The sequence below is a fragment of the Mesoplodon mirus genome (assembly GCF_964341445.2).
Source record: "Mesoplodon mirus genome assembly, chromosome: X".
In the NCBI taxonomy this organism is placed as follows: Eukaryota; Metazoa; Chordata; class Mammalia; order Artiodactyla; family Ziphiidae; genus Mesoplodon; species Mesoplodon mirus.
In genome coordinates this window covers 86816301-86844045 of record NC_138981.1, presented here as the reverse complement: position 1 = coordinate 86844045, position 27745 = coordinate 86816301, and the positions used below count along the sequence as shown (strand labels likewise).

The 27745-nt window shown below is 40.2% G+C and overlaps 1 protein-coding gene across 1 annotated transcript; it reads right to left on the bottom strand.

The window, feature by feature from the left end:
• Positions 1–13373: 13373 nt before the first annotated feature.
• Positions 13374–23962, bottom strand: LOC309796241 (protein ARMCX6-like; the record flags this gene model as incomplete). The annotated part of the gene is made up of 2 exons (XM_082609287.1): positions 13374–14537; positions 23803–23962. 2 exons carry the CDS (start codon positions 23960–23962, stop codon positions 13987–13989), a joined length of 711 nt encoding a protein of 236 aa, XP_082465413.1. The 3' UTR covers positions 13374–13986.
• Positions 23963–27745: the final 3783 nt, after the last annotated feature.

The following is a 27745-nucleotide window of genomic DNA, read 5'->3' as shown; positions in this document are numbered from 1 at the left end:
TAGAGATCTATGGTCAGAGTCTTCCAAGCCTGAGTTTTATATGTAATGAGAGTTTTGGGGATTTAGGAAAACTCTAAATCGATGGTTATGAGTTTTAAAAATTAGCTTTGAGAACCCTAAGTTTCTTTTTTTTCTTTTTTCTTTTTCTTTTTTTTTGCGGTACGCAGGCCTCTCACTGTTGTGGCCTCTCCCGTTGCAGAGCACAGGCTCCGGACACGCAGGTTCAGCAGCCATGGCTCACGGGCCTAGCTGCTCCACGGCATGTGGGATCTTCCCGGACTGGGGCACAAACCTGTGTCCCCTGAATCGGCAGGCAGACTCTCAACCACACCACCAGGGAAACCCAACCCTAAGTTTCTTGATCCAGGTATAAGCAGTAGTTTGTTTCTCTTTGTGTGAGGTTATAATCCTAATTATTTAATCTTAATGATGAATGGGCTATACAACAACATTATTTACAGGGAGAGTTAGATATAGTTTGGTTAAATATTTTTTATAATATCATTCCTGTTACATGCTAATGAGACAGTGCCAGATCAGGATTAAGAATGGGCAGGGACACAGTTGGGCAGGTGGGCAACCAGGGCACTGCCCTGTATGTTTGCCTCACTCCTCAGGGGGCTAGAACAGAGAGAGATGTATGTGGAGTCAGGAAGCTCTATAAAGTATATATCAGGCATCTCACATAACATGATATCCACAAGGCTGGGCAAAGACAGGTCAACCAATTCTTTATATTTCATCTTAAATTTAAATTTAATTTATTAAAAAAAAATAAGTAGGAGCCTAATGGTTCAAAATTCAAAAGATACCAAAGGGTATACATTGTAAATCTTTCTCTCACCTCTGTGTCACCACTACCCAGTTTTCCCCCACCAGAGGCAATATTATCAATTTCTTGTGCATCTATATATATAGAGAGGGGGGACTATATGGCAAAATATGTCATATATGTTTGTATATATATATTCACAGACATATAATAATCTTGTCAATCCTTTGATATCACTACATAAAAATGTTCTTTTTAGTTTAATAGTATTTTATTGTATAAATATGCCATAGTTATTTAGTCAGTCCCTTATGTGTGAATATTTAGGGTTTTTCACCATTTTTCTTGATATTAGAAATAATGATTCAATGGTTATACATATTTACATATTATATATATTTCTTTTTCTTCCCTTCTATTTCCTTGTTTCATCTACCCAATTTTAGTTGATTAATTATATTTCTTAGTGTTTGTCTTTTTACTGCTCAATATACTTGGACCCCTATTGCCAGATTTGTCTGCTTTAGATGTCATCTTTTGACCCCCAGGTACTAAGGATAAGAAAACCAACATATTTACATTACCTCTCACTTTCTTTTTCTTTCTTTCTCTCCCAACTGTTGCTAATTATATCATTTCTACTCCATCTTGGTTTATCACCATTACATTTGTTCTGTAACCATAATCACCACGTTTGTTTTGGTCTTTGTCTTAAATTTGCAGAGATTTGACACTAATTGCTAGACTTTTGCTAAGGTTTCTTCCTTTCCTGTCACTTTTGCCTTCATCTCTGTGATTGTTAAATTTCTTCTACATTTTCCCTGAGGCCTGACAGCTCACATTTCAGCTCATTCTTGTCCTACCATCCTTTTCTTGAGCTCTTGCTTAATTTCTTCATGAAAACTTTCTAATTCATGGTGAAATATCTGGTGACAATTTTCACCTACTATTTTTCAGATGAATTTTCTTTTTCTGCCATGCATTTTTCAGGTCCCTTTTCTTCTTTTTTCCCCTGCATTACCTCTGTTTACCTCTTGTGTCAGTTCCATTTTGATTCCCCATCTTTGAGGGATATCAAGTTTTATTGAACCAGTTTTTTACAGAATGTTCATCTAGGATAAGGGCCAGGATTGTCTGATACCAAGAATTTTTTTATGGCTCAAGTCATTAGAGAGAGGTAGCTGTGGGGCTGCTAAAAGTGCAGTCTCTCTTCTCTCCTGCTACTCGAGGCCAGACTCATCTCTAATGCTTGTTGGGGACAGATTATTTCCTGCAAATATGACCTTTGTGACTCCTTATTTGGCCCAATCTCTCTTTCCTTCTTATTATGGATCTTCTGCTCCATGGTGGCTCCAGCTGTCAAGTTGTGCATGCTTCTTATCTTTAAGAAATACACAAATTTGTTAAGAGGGTAGATCTCATGTTAAGTGTTCTTACCATAATAAGAAAGAAAGAAAGAAAGGAATAAAGAAAAAAGGAAGGAAGGAAGGAAGGGAGAAAGAAACAGTCTTCTTCTTTTCTGGAATTCATTGTTGTCTTGTGGCTTACTTGAGAAAGTAGAATCACAGCTAGAGAGTTTCTGGAAAATTAACTGAACAGACTGTAAAGCATAAAACTAATTTACAATTCATGGAGATGTTCTCTGTGAAGGAGTTAGAGCCCAGCATACTGCAAGACTTAGTTTGGACAGAGCCTCTACTCAGGCTCAGAGAGACAAATAACTCTATGCTCTCTGCCAGCCTTCCTGAGTGTTCTTACTACATGACACAGGGGGAGAAGTAACACGCAACAAAGTTTCTTCCTGTCCCAGTAACTGAGCTTGTGCCAATTAAGAGAAAATTGGGTGACACAAAAGATGCTTAAATCACATCTCATTGCGTCTTTAGTTGAAGTGGCTTTTCATGATTAATTTTCTTAGCATTCATCACACTCCACTGTATTTTCCATTTTCTTTGCCTGTATTCCCCACTAGATGATAAGTTCTATGAACACAAGAATGGTACCTGTTTTGTTTACTATTGAATCTCCATCTTCCCTGCACATAATTAGTGCTCAGTGTCTACTCAATTTGATTGTCTAGCATTCAAGCTGCAATTTTGGCTCTGGACAGGAATTTGTGCTTATGTAGATATTTTTGAGAAATATCTTCAATAAATGTGCATTATGTTTGCAAAGAGAAATTTGTTTTAAAAGTATGTTAAACAATATTTACAATATGGCCCTAATTAATTTTAAAAATGCAGGTACTTGAAAAAGACAAGAACATTACACGCTCTGTATCTTGAGGTCCTGTTCTCAAGTCTCTTCTCTTTCCAGGAATCTCAGCCATTGCCATGGCTTCAGTTATCACCTGTATGTTAATGACTCACAAGTCTATATATCCAGAGTCCAAGATTAATTTATTTGATGCCTACAGATTTCATATCCCACAGATATTTCAACTTCAACAAATTTGAAATTGGAGTCATCATTCCCCAGTCCCACACCAAAACTGTTTCCCTTCCTGTCTTCCCTGTCTTGGTGAGCGCAATCACCATCCACCCAGTTGCACCTGCCAGAAACCTAGTCATTACTGACTCCTTCCTCCTCTCTCATCCCATGTTGCTAGCCTATCTCAAAATCCCTTTTATTCCACTTATTTAATATTTTTTACACATGTTAATATTATCAGAACAATACATACATAATAGCAAAGCAATTAGTATAGAGTTTATGATGAAAATGAGTCATTTCCCCTTGTGCTCTTCCCTAGACTCAGGACCATTCTCTAGAGTCCAGAGGCAACTTTTCTTCACTTATCTGATGTTAGCTTCTTCTGATGCAGTGTTTCTCAACCAGGGGTGATTTTGCTTCCAGGGTACATTTGTCAGTGTCTGGAGACATTTTTGGTTGTCACAACAGAGGACAGGTGTGCTACTGGCATCTTGTGGGTAGATGCCAGGGATCCTCCAGTGCACAAGGCAGCCCCCAGCCCAAACCGTTGATAGTGCCAAGACTGAGAACTGTTCTTGTGGTCATCTTCAAAATGCCAAAAATATACTTGTACCCTAATGAACTTCTGATATGTAAATAGGACACTTAGCTCATTAATCTTACAGCCCTTCCTTCCTTTCTCTTATTCCTGATGTTTGTAATGTTATTATTATTTTAGTTTAATCATACAGTCAACAATTATTTATTGAACACCACTGTGTGCCAAGCACTATTCAAAGCATTTAGAATGCGGTAGTGAGCAAGACAGACATAGCCTTTATTAAGCTTGCTTTCTTATGGAGGAAGTAGGCCATAAAATCAATTAAACTAAATAAAGTAGCTAAATTTAACTTTAAATTATATACATAAACCTTTATTTTGTTTCATAAACTTCCAGCAGGACTTGTTCACTTCTCACTTTATAAAATGAGGATATCAGCTCTGCTGTCTTTTCTTCTGTCTTTTATCATCTTCTTCTACATCCCACATTCTGTCAGCTATATTTTATTGTCTCATGCCTACTTAAAATTTCCTCCCCACAGGTGATATGTGAATCATTTTCTAAAACTATACAAAATAGATTCACATGTTAGGAGACTACTTCAGCTCAGCAATGAACAGCATTTATATAGTCATAATCATCTAAATACTGTTCACGAAACATTAAGGAAAGAAATTGAAGTTGATACAAAGAAATGGAAAAAAATATTCTGTGTTCTTAGATTGGAAGAATTAATATTGTTAAAATGGCCATACTACCTAAAGCAATCTACAGATTTAATGCAATCCCTATCAAAATACCTAGGACATTTTTCACAGAACTAGAACAAATAACCCTAAAATTCATATGGAGCCACAAAAGACCCTGAATTGCTAAAGCAAGCTTGAGAGAAAAAGAACAAAACTGGAGGTAGCACCCTTCCAGACTTCAGACTATTCAACAAAGCCACAGTATCAAAACAGAATGATACTGGCACAAAACAGACACATAGAGTAATGGAAGAGAATAAAGAGCCCAGAAGTAAACCTACACACCTATGGTCAATTAATCTATGACAAAGGAGGCAAGAATATACAATGGAGAAAAGACAACCTCTTCAATAAGTGGTGCTGGGAATATTTGACAGCAACATGTAAAACAATGAGATTAGAACATTCCCTCATACCACATACAAAAACAAATTCAAAATGGATTAAAAACCTAAATGTAAGACCTGAAACCTTAAAACTCCTAGAAGAAAACATAGGCGGAACATTCTTTGACATAAATCACAGCAACATATTTTTGGATCTGTTTTTTTAAGGCAAAAGAAATAAAACAAAAATAAACAAATGGGACCTCACTAAACTTAAAAGTTTTTGCACAGCAAAGGAAACCATTGACAAAATGAAAAGACAGTTACGGAATGGGAGAAAATATTTGCAAAGGATAACAGACAAGGTGTTAATATCCAAAGTATATAAACAGCTTATACAACTCAATATCAAAAAACCAAACAATGCAATCAAAAAATGGGCAGAAGACCTGAATAGACATTTTTCCAAAGAAGACATACAGATGGCTAACAGGCACATAAAAAGATGCTCAACATGGCTAGTTATCAGAGGAATGCAAATCAAAACGAGTTATCACCTCACACCTGTCAGAATGGCTATCGTCAAAAAGTCTACAAATAACAGATGTTGGAGAGGATGTGAAGAAAAGGAAACCCTTGTACACTGTTGGTAGGAATGTAAATTGGTACAGCCACTATGGGAAATAGTATGGAGGCTCCTAAAGAAATTAAAAATAGAACTACCATATGATCCAGCAATTCCACTCCTAGGTATATAACTGGGAAAAATGAAAAAACTAATTCGAAAAGATACATGCACCCCAATGTTCATAGCAGCACTATTTACAATAGCCAAGACAAAGAAGCAACCCAAGTGTTCTTCAACAGACAAATGGATAAAGAAGATGTGAGATATATATATATGAATATTACTCATTAAAAAAGAATGAAATTCTGCCATTTGCAGCAATGTGGATAGACTTAGAGAATATTATGCTCAGTGAAATGTCAGACAGAGAAAGACAAATACTGTATGATATCACTTATATGTGGAATGTAAAAAATAATCCAATATAGCAAAACAGAAACAGACTCACAGATATAGAAAACAAACTATTGGTTACCAGAGGAGAGAGAGAAGGGGGGAAGGGCAAGTTAGGGGTATGGGATTTTTTTTTTTTTTTTTTTGCGGACCTCTCACTGTGTGGCCTCTCCCGTTGCAGAGCACAGGCTCCGGATGCGCAGGCTCAGTGGCCATGGCTCACGGGCCTAGCCGGGCCTAGCCGCTCCGCGGCATGTGGGATCTTCCTGGACCGGGGCACGAACCCGTGTCCCCTGCATCGGCAGGCAGGCTCTCAACCACTGCGCCACCAGGGAAGCCCCAGGGGTATGGGATTAAGAGATACAAACTACTATGTATAAAATAGATAAGCAAAAAGGATATATTGTATAGCACAAGGAATTATAGCCATTATCTTGTAATAACTTTTCATCTGTAAAAGTACTGAATCAGTATGCTGTACACCTGAAACTAATACAGTATTGTTAATCAACTATACTTCAATAAAAAGTATATACTGTTTATTGATTTTAAATGCATAGAGTTAAAGGCAGAAAGCTTTAATGGAAGACTTGGTTGTTATAGAACATAATGTAAAAGTTAACTAGAACTCATGATAGAGATAGATAGATAGATAGATAGATAGATATAGAGAAATAGACATATGGCTATGTAAAGCAAAAAAACTAGGAACATTTTCTCCATTAGAAGGGCAAGTTCCCCTTGCTTTCAAGACCCCATGAAGACACCCTTTTGATGATGATACCACCTGACTCCCTCAGGTGCCTTCACATGTTCAACGTAGTTGTTTCTTGGGATGCAGAAGGGTTGGCTTTATATCTATTTGGTCACTTCAGACTGTTCTGGGAGCCATGTAGCCATGGTCCACTCATGCACTGTCGTCTGGTATGGTAGAACTAGGTGTAAGTTATAAATCAATTTTATCAGGGTATGGATGCAACTTATCCTGAGAATATTTGCTTAGTAACTTAGGAGCTCATTCAAGCCTGCACCATCCTAGGTGACATGGCCAGATCCCACAGACACCTAAGATTAGCTTTTGCTTCAATCTGGTCCACTATAGTCACTTAGAAATGTTCTGGAATCCGAGGTCAAGGCTCTTGACTTGAGTCATTTAAAGGATACTGTTGTTATATTCAAGACTAAATTGATTCTTTTTCCTTATACTCCTTCAAATGTTGAACTCACTCTTTATCTTAATTTACTACATATTTGAAGCAAGTACACACTTTACACTTTGTTTGTTTTTTTAAGTCTGTTGTTGATTGCTGCCTAACAAAGCACTCCAAAACTCAGTAGCTTAAAACAGCCATTTTGTTTGCTCATTATTTTGTGTATCAGGAATTTACACTGGTTGGTTCTTCTGCTAGTCTTGCCTGAGGTCATTTATGTGACTGGACTCAGCCGGCAAATCAGATGGGGGCTGATTTTCCTCTGACTAAGGTTGGCAGATGTAGCAAATAAAAATACAGGATGCCCAGTTAAATTTGAATTCCAGTTAAATAATTAATAATTGTTTTAGTATAAGTATGCCCCATGCAATATTTGGGACATACTTATACTGAAAAATGTTTTATGTTCATCTGAAATTCAAATTTAACTGGGAGTCCTGTATTTTATCTGGCAGCTCTTCCTAGGGGTCCTCAGAACAGTTCATGGCTGTTCTACATGGTCTCATCCTCTAGCAAGCTAGTCTGCTTGGCACATGGTGGTTTCAGAGCAGGAAGAGTGTAATGCCCACTGAAAATGCACTGTTCAAGCCTCTTCATGGGTCATGTTTTCTAATGTTCAAACTGGCCAAAGCAAATCACATGCCAGGTCCAGATTCAGTGTGGGAGGGGATTATACAATGGTATGGTAACAAGGAGGCATGGTCCATTGGGGGCTATTACTGTAATATTTTCTTAGAGGTCTTTCTAATTGTTTTTCTTCCCTTATTTGCCTGTATCATACCCTCTAGTTCTTCTAACCTCTCAATTGATTTTAAACAAGTCCCCTTTTGTTCACCTACTCCCCCAAATCTTTTGTCTTCTTGCTCCACTTTGGTCTGATAAACCAGGGCCTGCTGTTTAGCTGTCATCTTAAAACTAACCTTTATTGCTTTCCCAAGTTGTGATCACCATTTCCTTGATTCCATATTTACCTTTGACTTGATTACTACCTTCTTTTCTTGGAGTCCATGTTCAAATAATTTCCTAAGAGAAGGTCCACAAGAGGCAAAATTTGCATACTTTCAGTCCTGAAAACATCTGTATGGTCATCACATACCTATTTGATATGTGGGTATGTCTGTTTAGAAGTAGAATACTAGAGAAAAACATATTTTCTAAGAATCTGAAGGCATTTATACATTGTCATATCATATCCAGTATTATGAATAACATGTCTGATGCCAGTCTGCTTTGTAGATGGCTTTATTCCTACCATCGAGAAATTTTAGGGTCTCCTTTAAATCCTTATTATTCTAAAATTTCTTGGTGATATGTCTAGATGAGGGTTTTTTAATTCATTGTATTGGACACAAAATGCAGGTTTCTTTTTAATTAAAAAATAAGAAAAATACAGAGAAAAATAATGAGGATCTACATATAAATCATTCATAATTAACAACAAACATTAACACTTTTTTGTATTTGTTTATAATTTCTTTATTAATAGACAAAATTAAACTACAAAACTGTTAGGGTCACATTTTCCTCAATCTCTTCCCAGAAGCAAGTGATATTGTAAAATTGATGTGCATCTTTCAGTACCCATTTTTAATTTTGTATCCAAAACAATATATAGTATTGTTTTATAATCTTAAAATTATATAAATGACATTATATTGTATCTTTCTACAAATTGCTTATTTCACTCAACATTAGGTTTCTGAGAATTGTCTAGACTGATCTGTAGAGATCTAGTTCACCTATTTTTACTGCTTTATAAATTCTATTATATAGATAGATGACATATTATATTATTCAAAAACCTACAGCAAATATCAACCTTACTGCTGAAACATCAGCCATTAAAATCAGAAACATGACAAGTAAGCACTGTATCATCAATACTGTTGCTCTGGAGGTCCTTGACAGTGCAATGAGATAAGAAAAAGAAACGAGCTATAAAATATTGAATAAGAAGAGATAAAACTGTCATAATTTGTAAACTATGTTTGTCTAGTTAAAAAGTCAGAAAGAGGGCTTCCCTGGTGGCGCAGTGGTTGAGAGTCCACCTGCCGATGCAGGGGACACGGGTTCGTGCCCCGGTCTGGGAAGATCCCACATGCCATGGAGCAGCTGGGCCCATGAGCCATGGCCGCTGAGCCTGCGTGTCCAGAGCCTGTGCTCCGCAACGGGAGAGGCCACAACAGTGAGAGGCCCGCGTACCGCAAAAAAAAAAAAAAAAAAAAAAAAAAAAAAAAAAAAAGTCAGAAAGAAAAAAGAGGCAAAATAATAAATATAACAAGATAGTTCACCATAGGAGCCTGACTGTAGAAACAATGTTATAGCAAGAGCTTTTATACAAACAGGCAAAAATCATTTCCCATAATACTTACTTTTGATGGAAAAAATATATATATATAAGTACAAAATTCAAAAGGCAAAAAAGACCGAAAAATAAAAATGAGTCTTTTACTGACCTTTTCCCATACAAACCCAATATATCCACAAGGAGACAAAAAGTGTTATGCCTTTAATTGTGTATCAGTACACAATTTTATATGATGATTTAAAAAAAGAAAATTTTTACTAAAATAGAAAATTTAAAAGCATACATGACAGAATATATTATATAAAATGTTTATAATAATATGCACAACACAGTGTGTTCCAAGTTGCTTTGTCTCACAAAAATGAGGCAATTTTGGTGAGGGAAGAAAACAGTCCCATTTCCCTTGGTGCTAAAGCAGGCAGGGCGGGGGGTTCCTAAGTTTCCTGTGGGCCAGAGCACGTCCTGAGAAGGTACCTGGGGCAGACGCCTGCTCACAGGCACCAACACACCCTCCCTGCCAACACATGCACCCCACCTGCCACAGGCCACCCAGTGAGCAGAGGGTCCCCGAGTCAGTGAGGGGTTCCTGGGAGAAAGGGGTGTGCCCCAAGAGGTATTCCACAGCAGGAAGCCACAGGGGGGATGCTCAGCTGGGTGCATGAAGGTCCCAGAATGCACCAATTATACCGTGAGAATGGAGTGATAAGTGGTGCTGGGTTAACAGGTTATCCATTTGGAAAAGGAGTCAGGAAATTCCAAGTATATCCCTGAGACAACCCTTTAAGTGGAAAGGTATGAAAGAACTAGGAAACCATATAGGAGACTCCTTGTGTAATTGGGAAGTGGGGAAGGCCGTCCTGAGCCACACGCAAAAGCAAGAGGCAATAAGGGAAAATGAGCCTTCAGGGGAAGAGGAGGTCATGAGTAAAGTGAAGGGGGAAGTGACAGAGTGTAAGGTGATCCATGCAGCATGAGGAGCAGACAAGGGACTGACTGATGCCCCACAGGACTGTGCTGCAGTGCCCATCGCATCTCAGACCAACCGGTGGCCTCTAGGAGAAGGTGGGGGCCAGTGCTCCACACAGCTGTCACACTCTTAGCGAAAAGGTGCTGTGGTGGCCCAGCGAAGAGACTGACCTGGTGAGGGCTGTGCCTGTCCCTGGTGACATTTCAAAGTGAGGGGACTGTGGTTGAAACTGCTCTGAGAGTGGCACTAAAGGCCCCCGTGGGGATGCAGCGTGTGAGACTGGGTGTCCCAGCTGGGAAGCTGGATGTCTGCAACCTTGCCTGCACTTATGGCAGGGAGGGGTGCAGTGGGGGGTCAAATAACAAAATTCCCAGGAGAGGTAGCAGGCTGGGAGGGCCCTGGGAGTTAGTGCAGAAATCAGTACCTACAGGCACAAAGTGTAGACAAGATAATGAGATGAAGAAGACGGGAATCCAGGGCCCTTTCTGGAGCTGGAGGGCAGTCTGTGGAGGCAGTTCCAGATTTACCGAAGAGACAGCTTCGGCTAGGGCGGCCCCATCAAGGCAGGCACCTCCCCACAGAGTGTGACAAGCTCAAGCTTTGATGAACTTGTCTGATGTTTGCCATAGGGAAACCTGGCAAGAAACTCATTTGGTTGCAGAAGAGAGGTGGGTTAGTTTGTGCTTGGTGGTCCCCTGCTGTTTCATTTTTGAATTAAGCATGGGAGGAGGCACCTTAGTCTTTCCAGTGCTGAAAGCCTCTGAATGTCTTAATCAGGCCCTGACTGGCAGGTATGCGCCCCGTCCCCCGCAGCCCCCCTCCACGCCCCCCTCTGAAGTCCCCCTCCGCACCCCTGTAGTAGGCAGAACTGGGAACTGGGCTCCTGCCCTGGCACAGCAACCAACAAAGGGATGAAGGGCAGACCAGAGCCCTGTGCTTCCACATGCAGGGAGTGTTTTCAGGAGGGCAGTGCCAGCAAATGGAGAAGGGGCTCTTGACTTGGGCCAAGACCACACCGTGGAGACACATCAATGCTGGCAGGCTGCCCTGTGACAGAACTGCTCAGGAGATGGGCAGAAGGTCTCCAAGGCCCTCCCTGCAATAGGAGTCAGCTGTGGCCTGAAAGCGCCCAATGCCTGCCTCGGAGATGGTGGGCCTACTACCTGTGGCAGGACTCAAAACGGGGGACTCGGCAGAGTGCAGGGCAGGAGGGAAGCACGTGTTAATGTGGGACCCCGAGCCAGGAGGAAGGAGAAATGTTCTGCCTTTGGGCTGAGATTACAGAGGCTGAGCAGTAAGGTGTCGCTGAGGACACCATCGGCCAGCAGGCTCCACTGGGACAAGTGGATGCGGGGCTGCCCGCAGGGCAATCCTGCGTGGGAAACAGACTGCCCAGCTCACCTGAGGCTGGCTTGGGAGAAAGGGGGGACCACGTTAGCGGCTCTTTGAAAGCAAGACAGGGCCCCAGAGCCAGCAAACAAAGCCCCAGCGGGGTGAACATTGCTGGGGGTGTGATGTCGCAGCAACCACAGTCACGTGCCGGCCAATCAAGGCACCAGGGCCTGGGAAGTGGCAGAGTCCCTGGCAGGCACCCATGACTACGAGTCAGCCCGAACTGTGGGTTGCTGAGTACAAGCAGGACAGTGGCAACCCACCTGCCCCCGAAACTCCAGGAAAAGGGACGAAAACATTGAAAACAACCTAAAAATGTGAAATAAAACTATGCTCTATATGGAGGAGGGCAGTCCGAAGGCAGAGCACTTGTACACAGCTGATGCCCAGGGAGCAGCGGCCCAGAGTCACATCCCAGGGAGACCAGGACAGGGCACTGGGCTCAGAAGCAGCACCGCCCAAAGGAAGCTTCTTGTCCCCTCTGTTAGCCAGGGCTTTGAGGAAGAGAACCATTTCACGACACATCAAAAACACGCAGGGGGGGCTTCCCTGGTGGCGCGGTGGTTGAGAGTCCGCCTGCCGATGCAGGGCACGCGGGTTCGTGCCCCAGTCCGGGAGGATCCTGCATGCCGCGGAGTGGCTGGGCCCGTGAGCCATGGCTGCTGGGCCTGCGCGTCCAGAGCCTGTGCTCCGCGGCGGGAGAGGCCTCAGCGGTGGGAGGCCCGCGTACCGCAAAAAAAAAAAAAAAAAAAAAAAAACACGCAGGGAACCTGGCTTTGGTGACGCAGGGGCTGAGGCTTGCTGGGAGGGGTCTGGAAATGTTGGGAGGGGGTGGTGGAATGAGTTGCCCAGATTCATGGAGTGGTGCAGTGTGCAGGGCTGCGTTCTTCCTTTCCTCCAAGGGGTGCCAGGGGCTTGGATGGAGGGCATGAATACGTCTCCTGATGGATGGACCAGCCATGGCCAGGCCACGCCCCTCAGCATCTGCCCTCCCACCCCTTTGGGGATTCACGGAGGCCTCCACTGTCCCCTTCCTGGATCCCACAGAAGTACCAGGGATAGGGCAGAAAGGAGGTTCCCCAGAGGAAGCAGCAGCCAAGCCTTTTCACTCAGCCAGGAATTTGAGCTTGGCAACCCAAGGAAGGGAGGGGGCCTGGAAGTAGGTTTCACAGCTGCTTCTCAGGAGGGAGAACAACACAAAGCAGGCACTCAGCAAGTAGCAACTCTTACTGCTATAACTGTGCACTAAATTGTGCAGGGGTGGGTTGCCCTGTGGCCCCCAAAGATGTGTAGACAAAACCTCAAGGATACTGACCTTCCTCTCTAGGCCAGCAGGCGAGGAAAGACACCTTCATCGAGGGAAGGATTCCTCTGCATCAGGCACTGTGCTGCCTGCTTCACAGGTGTTGTCTCCTTTAGTCCTCCCAACAGTCCTTCTTAATTCCACCCTCCACCCCATTCCCCTGCCCCAGCCCCGCCCCCAGCCCCTGCTGGAAGCTTATCCTGAACCCTGCAGCCCATCTCTTCCCCTGCCTCCTGTGGGCACTGCTAGGCGGACATTTGTCAGGAGCAAATGCCCCAGTTAGTTAGCACTGATCATGTATTTTGGGCTTCCTCTTCACGCAGGCTATAAACTCAAAGACAAGTACCATGTTCTCGTTTTTGCCAGTTAAAGCACACAGCTTTATTGGTGATACATACAAATGCAGACTTGGTGGACGAGGCTGAGTCAGTACAGCTCATAGAAGGGGAGTGTACATTTTTTGCTGAATAGGTTTACCATCCATAGGCTCGTGAAGAAAAGAGAGTAAATGAAAAAGAACGCAGCCTACGCAGCAAACAATGCATTTTCGGCACAAGCTCCCATATGGGTCTGGTCTCCACAAGACGGTCCAGCTTAGACAGGGAGACCACCACAGGCAAGGCATCCCTTGTCAGGCTAGAAAATGTTGTTCTTTCACTACACAGCTGAAATGATCCCTTTACCACAGGAGGAAGGCTGCAAGGGAGCAATTTACAATGCGCACTGCCTGCAGACTGCAAAACCAAGAATTTACTTAAAGCTCTGTGGGAACCCCTGCCTGGCCAACCAGAGAGTGGTCCTGGATTTAGCAAGTGTAACTTTCACCCAGAGATATGGCTGTTGGCTAAGGCTGGATCTTCAATAGCACCCACTGCAGAGTCTTTGATTGAGAACACAAGTGCGTGTTCACTGATCGGGTTTTGGTTTGGGGTGGATCAGTCCCATCCTGTTGGAGGGGGCCACTTAAGAGGCCGGGATTTCTGGGAGAAACTGTCTGTTTGCGTTCCTGATAGAGAGGGACAGGGAGGAGAGCAACATTTGGGCTCCCAGCAACTCACCCGCCACGACTGGCTTTTCAGACAAACCCATCAAGGGTTTCAGAACGTGCCCCTCAGCACATTCACTTCCCTCTGGTATCAAAGGAAACTTCAAGTCTGAAACGGACTTGGCAAGCATGTTATTAATAACTGTCATGATTATTAACAAATTTAATCCGGCCTGCTGCAGAAATGAGTTGCAGCAAAGTGACACAGTCTCCCGACACACTTCGTTGATGTACATCTTAATCTGGCCCTGATTTTCAACACTGGCTTTCAAGTTATCCGGGGCACAGAAAGCCTCAACAGCAGGGTCGGGCATAGGGATCGTGTTTCCAGCAATGGAGAGGCTGGCCAAATGACTACTGATATCGTGGCTAAATGAAAAACCAGTGTCCCGGGGCTGAGCTAACAACACTTTTCCCTGAATGAAAGGGCACTTGGAGAGGCCAAGAACACAACTGAAATTTTCAATATCTTAAGCATCACTAAAAAAGGTCCTCATTTTCATTAGTGAAACAGTGATTTTTGTTCATTCAGAGTATTTCCTCTTTGAGAGGCCCTAGGTTCTTACTGCCCATGTCTCATGTCAACCTCATCCCCAGGACTTGGCTTTTCCTGGATCTTCGAGTAAAGACCATACCCCTTACCCATCCTTATCCATATGAAGTTCCCTACAATTCTGGTTGTTTCTCACTGTGGTTATATCCTCTTCTGATTAGTGGATGAACACTGTAGCAACTTCTAGCCCTGACCTCCAGAACTGCTTTCACTAAATCAGCATTTTGAGCACACTCTATATCTATGGCAAGCCACAGGAGGTTCTCACTCTTTTAAAAGCCATCTAATTGTAGTGTTCTAGGTAGGAGACTGTTGAACGTTCTTTTCCTGGACACAAATTGCACTAACTGCCATCTGACAAGAAACTAGTGGGAATGCAAATACATAGAGCTTTCATATGAGTTTCCATAGATATACATGTCAATACTCAGGATACAAGGGTATCAGTATCTCTCTTTCCTGAGTTAGGGTCTTAACTTTCAAATGTTTCTCCTCTGGTGTTTATCTCCCTTAAGCTCATTCCCACTGTTTCCTCAGAGGTACAGCATTTAACTTTTCTAGCACCCAAGTAAGAGGAGAGGAGAACAAAGGCTAGGAGAGGTATCTGAGTTGCCTCTAGACCCTGCATTCTGACTCCAACCTCCCTCCCCATCCCTATCTCCAAGAGATAACCATGTGTGGAGCAATTTCCTTCTTCCTTTGCCTAGATTTATGTCTACTTGTAGACACAGAAGAAAGAATGGAGACTGGTAGATGTACAGGCACATAAGTGTCCTCTCTCCAGAGTGAGAAATCTGGCTTTCAAATGTCACCCATTTAGTTCTTAGGCACAGCCCCTACCCTGCCCTCCAGACCCTTTCATCACCCCATCCTTCCCCCACAAATGCCCACCTTTTCCATTCCTCTGTGCCCCAGTCACTCTCTTGACCTCGCTTTCTCCCATCAAATGGCCACTTTTCTGTTCTACCCGTCATTTCTGCTCTATAAACACTGCTTCCCCAGATCCAAAAAGGATTGGGGTTAAGTAATGCTTTTCTGAAGACAGGATAGTGAAAGAACAGGTTCTGGTTTTGGGCTTGCCTCTACCGCCACCTTGTGACCGGTCCAGGCCCCACGTTTCCTTGAAAGAACTGCTCACTTCAGTTTCTACTAAATATCCTGTATGTAATGGGTTTCTTCTTCCTTTCCTTTGGGTTGTGCTGCCCCCTACAGACAGTCAAGCTAACCAACAGATAAAGGTCTGTGAACATTTAGTGCAGGGTGTTAGGCCACAGTTCCTACCTTTTACTGATTCAAGACTGTCAAACGGTCCCCACCTCTCACTCCCAGATCCCAGCATCAGCTCTCCCCCCGACCTCATGCACCATTTAGAGAACTAAAATGAGCTGGTGGATAGCCTGAGGGTGTGGGGAAAGCTGACTCTGCCCCTTCAGGTCTCTGCTACCTAACTCCACCGCGACCCCAAGACTCCTCAGGCAATGCTCACTCTCACACCAACCTGAACACAATCAGAGCAGTTTCTTCCTTCTTCACTTGGCTACAAACACATCTCCCTGATGGCCGGACCAAAAAGACCACCTCTCCACAATTCTTGGTCACCTGAGATACGTCACCAATGAGCCATGGTCCCCAAGTTTCTCTCCTACCAGTAGTGATGCAAGAGTATGCCCGCCCCTCTCCTTTCCCCCCAAGCACACCAGACCTGTCACTCATTTCGTCTTTGCCAATCCTAGAGACCAAAAGATAAGGCATTTCCATTTTGTTGAAATTTGCCTTTCTCTAATTTCCAAGGAAGGAACCTATCTTCTCCTGGAGCAACTATTTCAGTTTATACTTCTTTATCTTCTCTTAGAACATAGGGCAACAGCCCATCTCTTCACTTCCCCTCCACTCAGCTGCTAATATCCATTATCTTTCTTGGACCCATGAGAAAGCACATTGCATGAAATAAGACATAAAGCAAGAGATAATTTAGATATTTATTGCCTCTGCTCATTTTCTTGGAAATACTGGTTTTTTATAAAGATTTGTACATGCTTTTATATGCATAAGGAGTTTTCTGGAGTGATGTTTGCCAAAATGTCACCACTGGTTATTTCTGAGACATATATTTAAGGCATAATACATTCTAGGTATAGTGCCAACTGCTAAGGTCAATGGGACATGGAGATGAACAGATTTGTCTCTTGGTAAAGACCACCTGGTTTCTCAGACAGGCCCCCACAAGGCAGCATTTACCTTGCTGAGTTCACACACTCCAGGACCTAGATCTTAATTTTTTGTTCAGACTAGAAATATGCACAACTGATGACCTTATGCACAACACAAATGCATACATATGTTCACCAAAAGACAAGAATAACAATATGCATAGTAGCACTGTTCATTTTATCCCCAACCAAAAACAACTCAAATATCCATTAACAGTAGAATGGACAAATAAAATACAGTATATTCATAAATGTGGTGTATATTCATAAATGGCAATGAATACTATATATGCAACAGTATGGATTAATCTCACAATGTTAGCTAAAATAAAAAAAAAGATACAAAAGAATACATACTGTGTGACTTCCTTTACAGAAAGTTAAAAGAAACACATAAACCTAATCCATGGCTTTGGAAGTCAGAATAGGGGTTACCCTTGGGATGCACTATTGACTAGATGGGCACATGGGGGAAGCTTCCAATGTGCTGTTCATGTTTTGTTCCTTACTCACTTTGTGAAAAGTTATTGAGCTGAACACTTAGGATTTGTTCACTATTCTGTGTATATGGTATACTTCTACAAAAATTTGCCAGAAGTCCTCAATAACGAGTTAGGGAAATGGGAGATGAGTAAATGAAACCAATCCTCCTTCTGATCTGGAGAAGCTGGACAAAACATAGATTTTCATTTCCCTGAAGGCACTAGAGGTCTAACAAGATGGTGAAGAATACCTGGTTCAGAAGAGGAGTGGGAAAAGTTGAGCTTAATGTTACGGCCACTTTTCCCAATGGCACATATGCAGTTATTGAGGGAACTACTGAGGGGCTATGTAGAATTTTGGGTAGCCTTGGGGGACTAGGGAGGCAGATACTGGAATCCAAATCTTGCCAAGAGGTATACCTGGCAAACCCTAAAATCTTTGGATTGTGATGCTGAAAGAGCTGCACCTCAGAGTCAGAGTGAAGGAGACGTAGACAGGCTTTTTTTTTTAACATCTTTATTGGAGTATAATTGCTTTACAATGGTGTGTCAGTTTCTGCTTTATAACAAAGTGAATCAGTTATACATATACATATACATATGTCCCCATATCTCTTCCCTCCTGCGTCTCCCTCCCTCCCACCCTCCCTTTCCCACCCCTCTAAGTGGTCACAAAGCACCGAGCTGATCTCCCTGTGCTATGCGGCTGCTTCCCACTAGCTATCTATTTTACGTTTGGTAGTGTATATATGTCCATGCCTCTCTCTCACTTTGTCCCAGCTTACCCTTCCCCCTTCCCGTGTCCTCAAGTCCATGCTCTAGTAGGTCTGTGTCCTTATTCCCATCTTGCCCCTAGGTTTCTTCATGACCATAGGGTCTGTCATACAAAGTCAGAAAGACAAAAACAAATACCGTAAGCTAACACATATATATGGAATCTAAAAAAAAAAAAAAAAAAAGGTCACGTAGACAGGCTTTTACAAGGACTTCAGTTTAACTTTAAGTAATCCCAACCATTGGAAATTGGATTAAGGTAATTCCAGACTGCTAATGCCTCTAGGTGCCCTGCAGAGACAAATACAAATTCTCTTCAGAGAGAAACAATATCAGTCTCAAATTATTTCTGAAGTTTTGTAAAATGCTATATCTAGCACACAATTGAAAACAACTAAGTACACAAGAAGACAAGACAAAATTAACAAATGTCATTGGAAATGACACACAATAGAAAAAGACACATCAGGGCTTCAGATATTAGAGTTATCAGTCATAGATTTAAAATAAATATGCTTACTATGCTTAAGGAGATAAAGGACAATATAGAGAATTTCTGCAGATAAATGGAAACTATTAAAAAGTATAAAACAGAAATTCTAGACCTGAAAAATAGAATAATCTCAATTAAGAACTGAATGGAAGGATTTAACAGAAGAGTACATACAGATGAAGAGAAAATTATTGAACAGGAAGGTAGGTTGGAAGAAACTATCCAGAAAAAATGCCACAGTCACAAAAGGATGAAAAAATTGAGTGGCTAAGAGACAGAGAATACAGAAAGATTTCAAGTAACATATGTATACTTGAAATCCAGGAAGAGGAGAGAATGAAGAGAGGAGAGAATGAATGAGGCAGAAGTAATATCTGAGGAAATAATGGTTGACAATTTTCTGAAACTTTCCAAATTGTCAAGCTACATATTCAAGAAGCCATTCAAATCTCAAGTAGGATAAAATTTAGGATTAGAAGATGTGATATATATCATGATTTCATATATACTTATTTTGTATATTACCACTGAACTCTCTTATAGTTCTTATAGTTTTATATCTTTTTCGGTAACTAATTATGTAATATGCAATATGTGGCATAAATGTTGCAAGTACTTTCTCCAGGGTCAGTGTCAGAAATCATTAATTGGTCATCTGATCGAGGCTAGGTGCAATAAATCCTTCTTAAGCTGCACTCTGTGGGGAGACAATTCTCTATGGCTTGGTCATGTGCCTGCACATATTCTGAGTAAGGCACTCACTGCCCATTGTTCTGAACTATCTTTTCAAGGTTGCATAGCAAACAGCCTTGGAAGATAGAGATAGTGTCTCCCTCATGAGCAAAGGTAAGATTTGCTAGTAAGGATAAAAGACTCAGATTCTTTAAGCTCAGAGTTCTTCTGTGACACATCTCATTGTGTGTGTTGGTGTCATCTGGCTCTCTTCATATCACCAGCTGGGAATTGGGATCCAGGAACTGGTGTAAAAATGCTGATACTCTGGCTACTGCTATTGATGTGAGTAATAAATTGTCTTTCATCTCTGAAAAAAAAAAGAAGATGTGGTATATAAAGCAAAAAATGGACAGAACTATAAGAAATAATAGAGGTGCCCAATCATAGTGAGAGATTTTAAAATAGCTTTTTTTTGTAGCTGACAGAATAAGCAGATAAAAATAGCAGGAATATAGAAGATTTGAACATGATTAGCAAATACGACTCAATTAGTTCAATCCCTAATTGGTATAAAACTACACTCAACAATCACAAAAGTTTCATTCCAAAAAACGTATGAAACATATACAAGGCATACCTCATTTTATTGTACTTCTGTTTATTGCACTTCACAGATACTACATATTTTACAAATTAAAGGTTTGTAGCAACCCTGCATCAAGTCTATCGGTACAATTTTTCCAACAGCATTTGCTCACTACATGTCTCTGTGTCACATTTTGGTAATTCTCACAATATTTCAAAGTTTTTCATTATCATTATATTTGTTATGGTGATCTGTGATCAGTGATCTTTGATGTTATTATTGCAAAAAGAGTACAACTCGCTGAAAGCTCAGATGACGGTTAGCATTTTTTAGCAATAAAGTATTTTAAATTAAGGTATGCACATTATGTTTTAGACATAATTCTATTGCACACTTAATAGACTACAGTATACTGTAAGCATAACTTTTATAGGTACTGGGAAACTAAAATATTCATGTGATTCACTTTATTGTGATATTCACTTTGTTGTGGTGATCTGGAAGTGAACCCACAATATATCTGAGGTATGTCTGTATCAAAATTGATCATATACTGCTACATAAAGCAAGTTTTAACAAATTTCAAAAGATTAAACTCATACAGTGTGTGTTCCCTAACCATGGTGCAATAAACTAAAAATCAGTCATAAAAATATAACCAATAATCTGCATATTTTTGGGAATTAGGAAATACATTTTTAAATAACCCATGGGTCAAAAAAGAAATCATAATTAAAATTTGAAAATATTTTGCATGGGATGGTAATAAAAATATTACATTCAAAGTTATAGAGGATAGTTTGCTTCTGGCTATGACAGCCTACTAATAGAAGACCAATCCTCTCACTTAGAAGGACAAGAAAAGCTGAAAAATAAATTGTTATTACATTTAAACAAGTTAAATTGTTTAAAGACATTGGAGAGGGACTTCCCTGGTGGTGCATTGGTTAAGAATCTGCCTGCAAATGCAGGGGACATGGGTTTGATCCCTGGTCCGGGAAGATCCCACATGCCGCGGGGCAACTAAGCCTGTGCACCTCAACTACTGAGACCGTGCTCTAGAGCCTGTGAGCCACAACTACTGAAGCCCACCCGCTCCAGGGCCCGCGTGCCACGACTACTGAGACAACGTGTTGGAAGTACTGAAGCCCACGCGCCTAGAGCCCACACATCGCAACGAAGAATAGCCCCTGCTCACCACAACTAGAGAAAGCCTGTGCACAGCAATGAAGACCTAACGCAACCAAAATAAAAAGACATTGGAGAGCTGTGAAAGCAGCCAGGATTTGAAGTACCAAAATCGTGGAGAGAAGGGAAACTTAAAGAGGTGAAACACATTTGACACCAATTTTCCTCTTGAAGCATTTGTCAATTCATTATCAACATGGGTGGAAAGACTGAAAAATAAGCTGCTAAGAGTCAAAAAACCTTAGTAGAACTTTCAGCAGTTACACAGAGTTAAGGATTCAAAATCTAGAACTTAGGGCCACCTACACATCCAGGATTTGATGGGCTAAGATCCTGGAGAAAGGAAATTACAAAGAAATGAAACTGATTTTCTCTTTGAGGCATTCACCAATTCTTAATGGGTGTAGAGCTAGAAGCAAAGAAACGAAGTAGAAAAAGGCAATTAAGAGGCTAGGAAGATAAACTGAGCTTTTGGCAGCTTCATAGTACAGGGAAGATAAAAACTGGAGTTTGTAGTTTTCCAAGGGTGGGGGACCTAATAAATTCCCTAGGCTGTCAGTTAGAACCCCTGAAGGATTACACCCTAGGAATAAGGGTGAACTAGAAATAGAATAGGTCTGACAAAGATTGAAATCCAACCTCAACTTAGTTCAATTCTTGATTAGCTTAAGGTAATTTACTCTTATACTGCCTTGCCAAAGCCAAAGCAAATCTTCTACAAATCAAGACAAAGTCATCTACATTTTCTAGAATTTTTCATTCATAATATTTAGCACTCAAACAAAAGCATACCAAGAGATATGACAAACAGAATTTCTTAAAGGAGAAAAAGAAATAAACAATAGAAATGGACCTATAGAAGATTAAGCTATTAGAGGTATCAGACATAGACTTTAAAAGAATTGTGATTAATGTATACAAGAAAACAGAAAACAAGATAGATGTTTTCACCCAATAACTGAAATGTGGGAGGAAAAGAATCAAATGGAAATTCTCAAAGTAAAAATGTAATAGAGACCTTCAGCTTCAGCTCCAACATATGAAGAGTTGAAAGTCCTCATTGCCCTCCTTACAATAAGAAAAATGTTGAACAAATAGAAAATCAACAACTTCTCTAAGATTGATCAGAGAATTGAGGTCACGGGGCAAAACAACACCCCCAAAGTCTGGAGATATAGGAAGAATCACTGCTAAGATTAGACTACTTGAAGCAGTAACTGGTCAGAATACCTTCAATGGTCATTTTGAATTGCTAGAGGCTGCATGTGGATTAGCTTAAGAGTTAAAAATCTATGGGCAGGGGCACTTTTGGGGGGATCGTCACATTTTCACTATTTTCTTCCCTGATGGAACCCAGCAGATTCTCACAATCAAGATCAGAGAAAATTTCCCTCATGTTTCTGTCAGGGGGAGGGGAAAATAACCATTTTGAGTTATGTCCAGGGGAAAAATAACCATTTTGAAATACATCCAAAATGTTCTCCATAACAAAGGCTATCCTGAAAGGGAAACTACTTTACCAGGGCCTTATCTGACCTGGGGGAAGGACAACTGGCTGGCTCCAGCTCCATCTAGACTTCCTGTCTCATGTAAAGGGAGAAAAAAAACACCATTAATCAACTGGATCTAATTAACATTGGTAGAATATTTAATCCAACAACAGCAAAAAATACACATACTTCTTAGGCTCACATAAAATATTAACCAAGACAGACCACATTTTAGGCCATAAAACACACTTAACAAGTTTAAAAGGGTAGAAAGCATACAAAGTATTCTCTCAGACCACATGAAATTAAACTAGAAATCAATAACAGAAAGATAGTTGCAAAAATCTCTAAATATTTGAAGATTAAACAACGCACTCCTAAAACATGGGTCAAAGAAGAAGTCACAAAAGAAATTTTTAAATATTTTGAAATAAATGAAAATAAAAATATTGATACAACTTACCAAAACTTATGGTATCCAGTGAAAACAGTGCTAAATTTATGGAATTTAATGCATACACAAATTTCCCCTGCTTTTTGAAAGTTTGCTTCATGCTACTTGTTTTTTTACAAAAGACCTACATTAGTACCAGTTTTCACAAACTGAAAGAAATCCAAAGGCAATTTTTGCTTTTATGGAAAAAGATGAAAAGAGAAAATAGCATTCAGCATTTGTTTTGCAGCAAGCCAAGCTATTATGGAAGCAGCATGCACCCCAAGGAGTGAGAGTAGCATTCACTGCCAAGCTCCTTCCCTGTGAACTACACTCATCATCTCAGCATCAAGGTACCATAGCTTTGAACTGTGTCTGTGAGCATCTGTGCTTTACCTCAGTTTATTTTGTGCATCCATTAACAATATTTGTCCTAAGGTAATTGCTTCTTCACTTTAAGCCATTTTGGCTTGTGAACACTCTACTTTTGGACAGCAGTGGAAACCTGTATTAGAAAATAAGAAAGAGGGGAGGTGTGGCCAAGAGAGTGGAGGAGTAAGCCCCTGAACTCACCTTCTTTCATGGGAACATCAAAATTACAAATATTTACAGAGCAACTATCTATGGGAATGACCTGAAAACATCTTCCACAACTGAAGATATAAAGAAGGAACCACAATGAGATGGGTAGGAGGGGCAGACACACAATATATCCAAGACTCACATCCTTGGGTAGGTGACCCACAAGTGGGAGGATAAACACAATCACAGAGGTTCTCCCCAAAGAGCAAAAGATCTGAACCCCATATTGGGCTCCCCAGCCTGGGGGTCCTGCACCAGGGAGACAAACCTCCAGAATGTCTGACTTTGAAGGCCAGTGGAGCTTGCAAACAGAAGAGCCTGAGGGGTATAGGAAACAAAGATTCTGCTCTTAAAGCTCGGGCAGCTGTTTGGGGAGTTTCCTCGTTAGCATCAGTGTCCTTGTAGTAGAAAGAACTCCCACATGCCATGGAGCAGCTAAGCCTGTGCGCCACAACTACTTGAACCTGTGCTCTAGAGCCCACAAGCCACAACTACTGAGCCCATGCACCACAACTACTGAAGCCTGCACACCCTAGAGCCTATGCTCCACAACAAGAGAAGCCACCACAAGTGGGAAGCCCACACACTGCAACAAAGAGTAGCCCCTGCTCACTGCAACTAGAGAAAGCCTGTGCATAGCAACGAAGACCCAACATGGCCAAAATTTTTAAAAAGTACACTAGAAGGAATCAACTGTAGATTAGATGATACAGAGGAATGGATCAGTGAGCTGGAAGACAGTGTAGTGGAAATCACACAAGCTGAACAGAAAAAACAAAAAATAATTTTAAAAAATGAGGATAGTTTAGGAGACCTCTGGAATGTCATTAAGCTAACATTTGCACTATAGAGATCCCAGGAGAAGAGAGAGAGAAAGGGGCAGCAAACTTATTTGAAGAAATAATAGCTGGAAACTTCTCTAACCCAGGGAAGGACACAGACATTTCCTCTAATATCAGGAGCAAGACAAGGATGCTCACTCCCACCACTTTTTTTCAACATACTATTGGAAGTCCTAGCCACAGCAGTCAGACAACAAAAAGAAATAAAAGGCAACCAAATTGGAAAAGAAGAAGTAAAACTGTCACTGTTTGCAGATGACATGATACTATTTATAGAAAATCTTAAAGATGCCACCAAACAACTATTAGAACTAATAAATTCAGTAAGGTTTCAGGATACAAAATTAATATACAGAAATCTGTAGCATTTCTATACACTATCAACAAACTATCAGAAATAAAAATTATGAAAATATTTACAACTGCATAAGAAAAGAATAAAAAACCTAGGAATAAACCTAAGCAAGGAAGCAAAAGACTGGTACTAAGAAAACTATAAAACATTGATAAAAGAAATTGAAGACAACACAAACAAAGGGAAAGATATATCATGCTCATGGATTGGAAGAATTAATATTGTTAAAATGGCCAATCTACAAATTCAAATGGAATCCTATCAAAACACCAATGGCATTTTTCAAAAAAACTAGAACAAATAATTCTAAAATTTATATGGAAACACAAAAGACCTGAAATAGCCAAAACAACTTTGAGAAAAAAAGAACAAAGCTGGACATATCACACTCCCTGATTTCAAATTATACTACAAAGCTACAATACTCAAAACAGTATAGTACTGGCACAAAAACAGAAACATAGATCAATGGAACAGAATAGAGAGCACAGAAATAAATCTACACTTACAAGGTCAATTAATCTATGACAAAAGGGGTAAAATATATAATGGGGAAAAGACAGTCTCTTCAATAAATTGTGTTGGGAAAACTGGACAACTACATGCAAAAGAATCAAACTGTACTACTTTCTCATACCATATACAAAAGTAAACTCAAAATGGATTAAAGATTTAAATATAAGACCTGAAACCATAAAATTCCTAGAAGAAAACATAGACAGTATGCTCTTTGAATCAGTCTTAGCAATATTTTTTTTGATATGTCTCCTCAGGCAAAGGCGATAAAACCAAAAATAGACAAACGGGACTACATCAAAGTAAAAAGCTTTGCACAGTGAAGGAAAATATCATCAAAAGAAAAAGGCAGCCTACTGAATGGGAGAAGATATTTGCAAATGATATATTCTATAAGGGGTTAATACCCAAATATGCAGATAATTCATACAAATCAATAACAATAAAACAAACAACTCAATTAAAAGATGGGCAGAGAAGCTGAAAAGACATTTTTCCAAAGAAGACATACAGACAGCCGACAGACACATGAAGTGATGCTCAACATCACTAATCATCAGGGAAATGCAAATTAAAATCATATTGAGATACCACCTTACACCTGTTAGAATAGCCATTATCAAAAAACACCAAAACAAACCAAAAAAAGAAAAAAAAATAACAAGTGTTGGTAAGGATGTAGAGAAAAGGGAACCTTCATTTACTGTTGGTGGGAATGTAGGTTGGTGTAGCTACTGTGGAAAACAGTATGGAGACTCCACACAAAGTTAAAAGTAGGACTACCATGATCCAGCAATTCCACTTTTGGATATTTTTCCAAAGAAAACAAAAACACTAATTCAAAAAGATATATGCACCCTTATGTTCACTGCAGGTATTATTTACAAGATAATATGGATAATATGCCAAGATATGGAAGCAACCTAAGTGTCCATTGATGGGTGACTGGATAAAGAAATTGGGGTATACATATATACCATTGTGTTAGTTTCAGGAATACAGCAAAGTGATCCGGATACACACAATGAAATACTACTCAGCCATAAGAAAGAATAAAATCTTGCCATTGTGACAGCATGGATGGACCTTGAGGGTTTTATGCTAAGTGAAGTAAGTCAGACAGAGAAAGACAAATATTATATGACATCACTTATATGTGGAATCTTAAAAAAATACAAATGAACTTATTTACAAAACAGAAACAGACTCACAAATATAGAAAACAAGCTTATGGTTACCAAAGTTGAAGGGGGGAGGAATAAATTAGGAATATAGGATTAACAGATATACACTACCATATAAAAAATAGGTAAACAACAAGGATTTACTGTTGCACAGGGAACAATATTCAATATCTTGTAATAACCTATAATGGAAAAGACTCGAAAAAAATATATAATATCCAAATCACTTTGCTGTACACCTGAAACTAACACAGTATTGTAAATTAACTGTACTTCAATAAAAAATTTATTTTATTTTTAAAAATGTGTATTTATTTATTTATTTGGTTGAACCTGGTCTTAGTTGCAGAAGGTGGGCTCCTTAGTTGTGGCAGGCGGGCTCCTTAGTTATGGTAGGTTGGCTCCTTAGTTGTGGCAGGAGGACTCCTTAGTAGTGGCACACGAACTCCTAGTTGTGGCATGCATGTGGGATCTAGTTCCCTGGCCAGGGATCAAATCTGGGTCCCCTGCATTGGGAGCACAGAGTCATATCCACTGTGCCAGTCCCCAATAACAATTTTTTTCTAAACTTTTATCCATCCAGAAATAAAAAGAAACTCCATAATTTGATTAAAAACTATCTACAAAAACAAAGGAACAAACATCACAGTTAATGTTGAAATATCAGGAGATTCCACCTGAGATATGTAATAAGAAAAGGATGGCCACTGTCACCACTTTTATTCATCACCATGATGGGGATGATAGACTGTGCAAAAAGGGAAGAAAAAGAAAAAGTACAAGAATTGAAAAGGAAGAAAGACAATTTGCATACAAAATTATTGCATATGTAGAAAATCCAAAAGAATCTATAAATAAACTATTAAAATTAATAAATGATTTAACAAGATCACACAATACAAGGTCAATATATTATTAAAATCAGCTCTATTCCTATAACAGCAGCAAGAAATTAGAAAATGAAATTTTAAGAACAAAGTCACAAAAACCCCCAAGTCCTAGAAATAATTCTAACAACATATGTGCAAGTCTGAAGATGAAAATTCAGATATTATTGAAAGAAATTGAAGAAGACGTAATTAAAGGACGAAATACACCATGCTAATGTATTGGAGAACCCAATATTGTAAATATGTTAATTCCTTCCAAATTGATGTATAGATTCATTGCAGTCACAATTAAAATCCAAACAGGTGATGTGTCTGTCTGTGTCTGTGTCTGTGTGTGCATAAATTGGCAAGCTTATTTTTTAAATCTATATGGAAACACAAAGTGCCAAGAATATCAGACAATTCTAAAAAAAACAATAAAGAC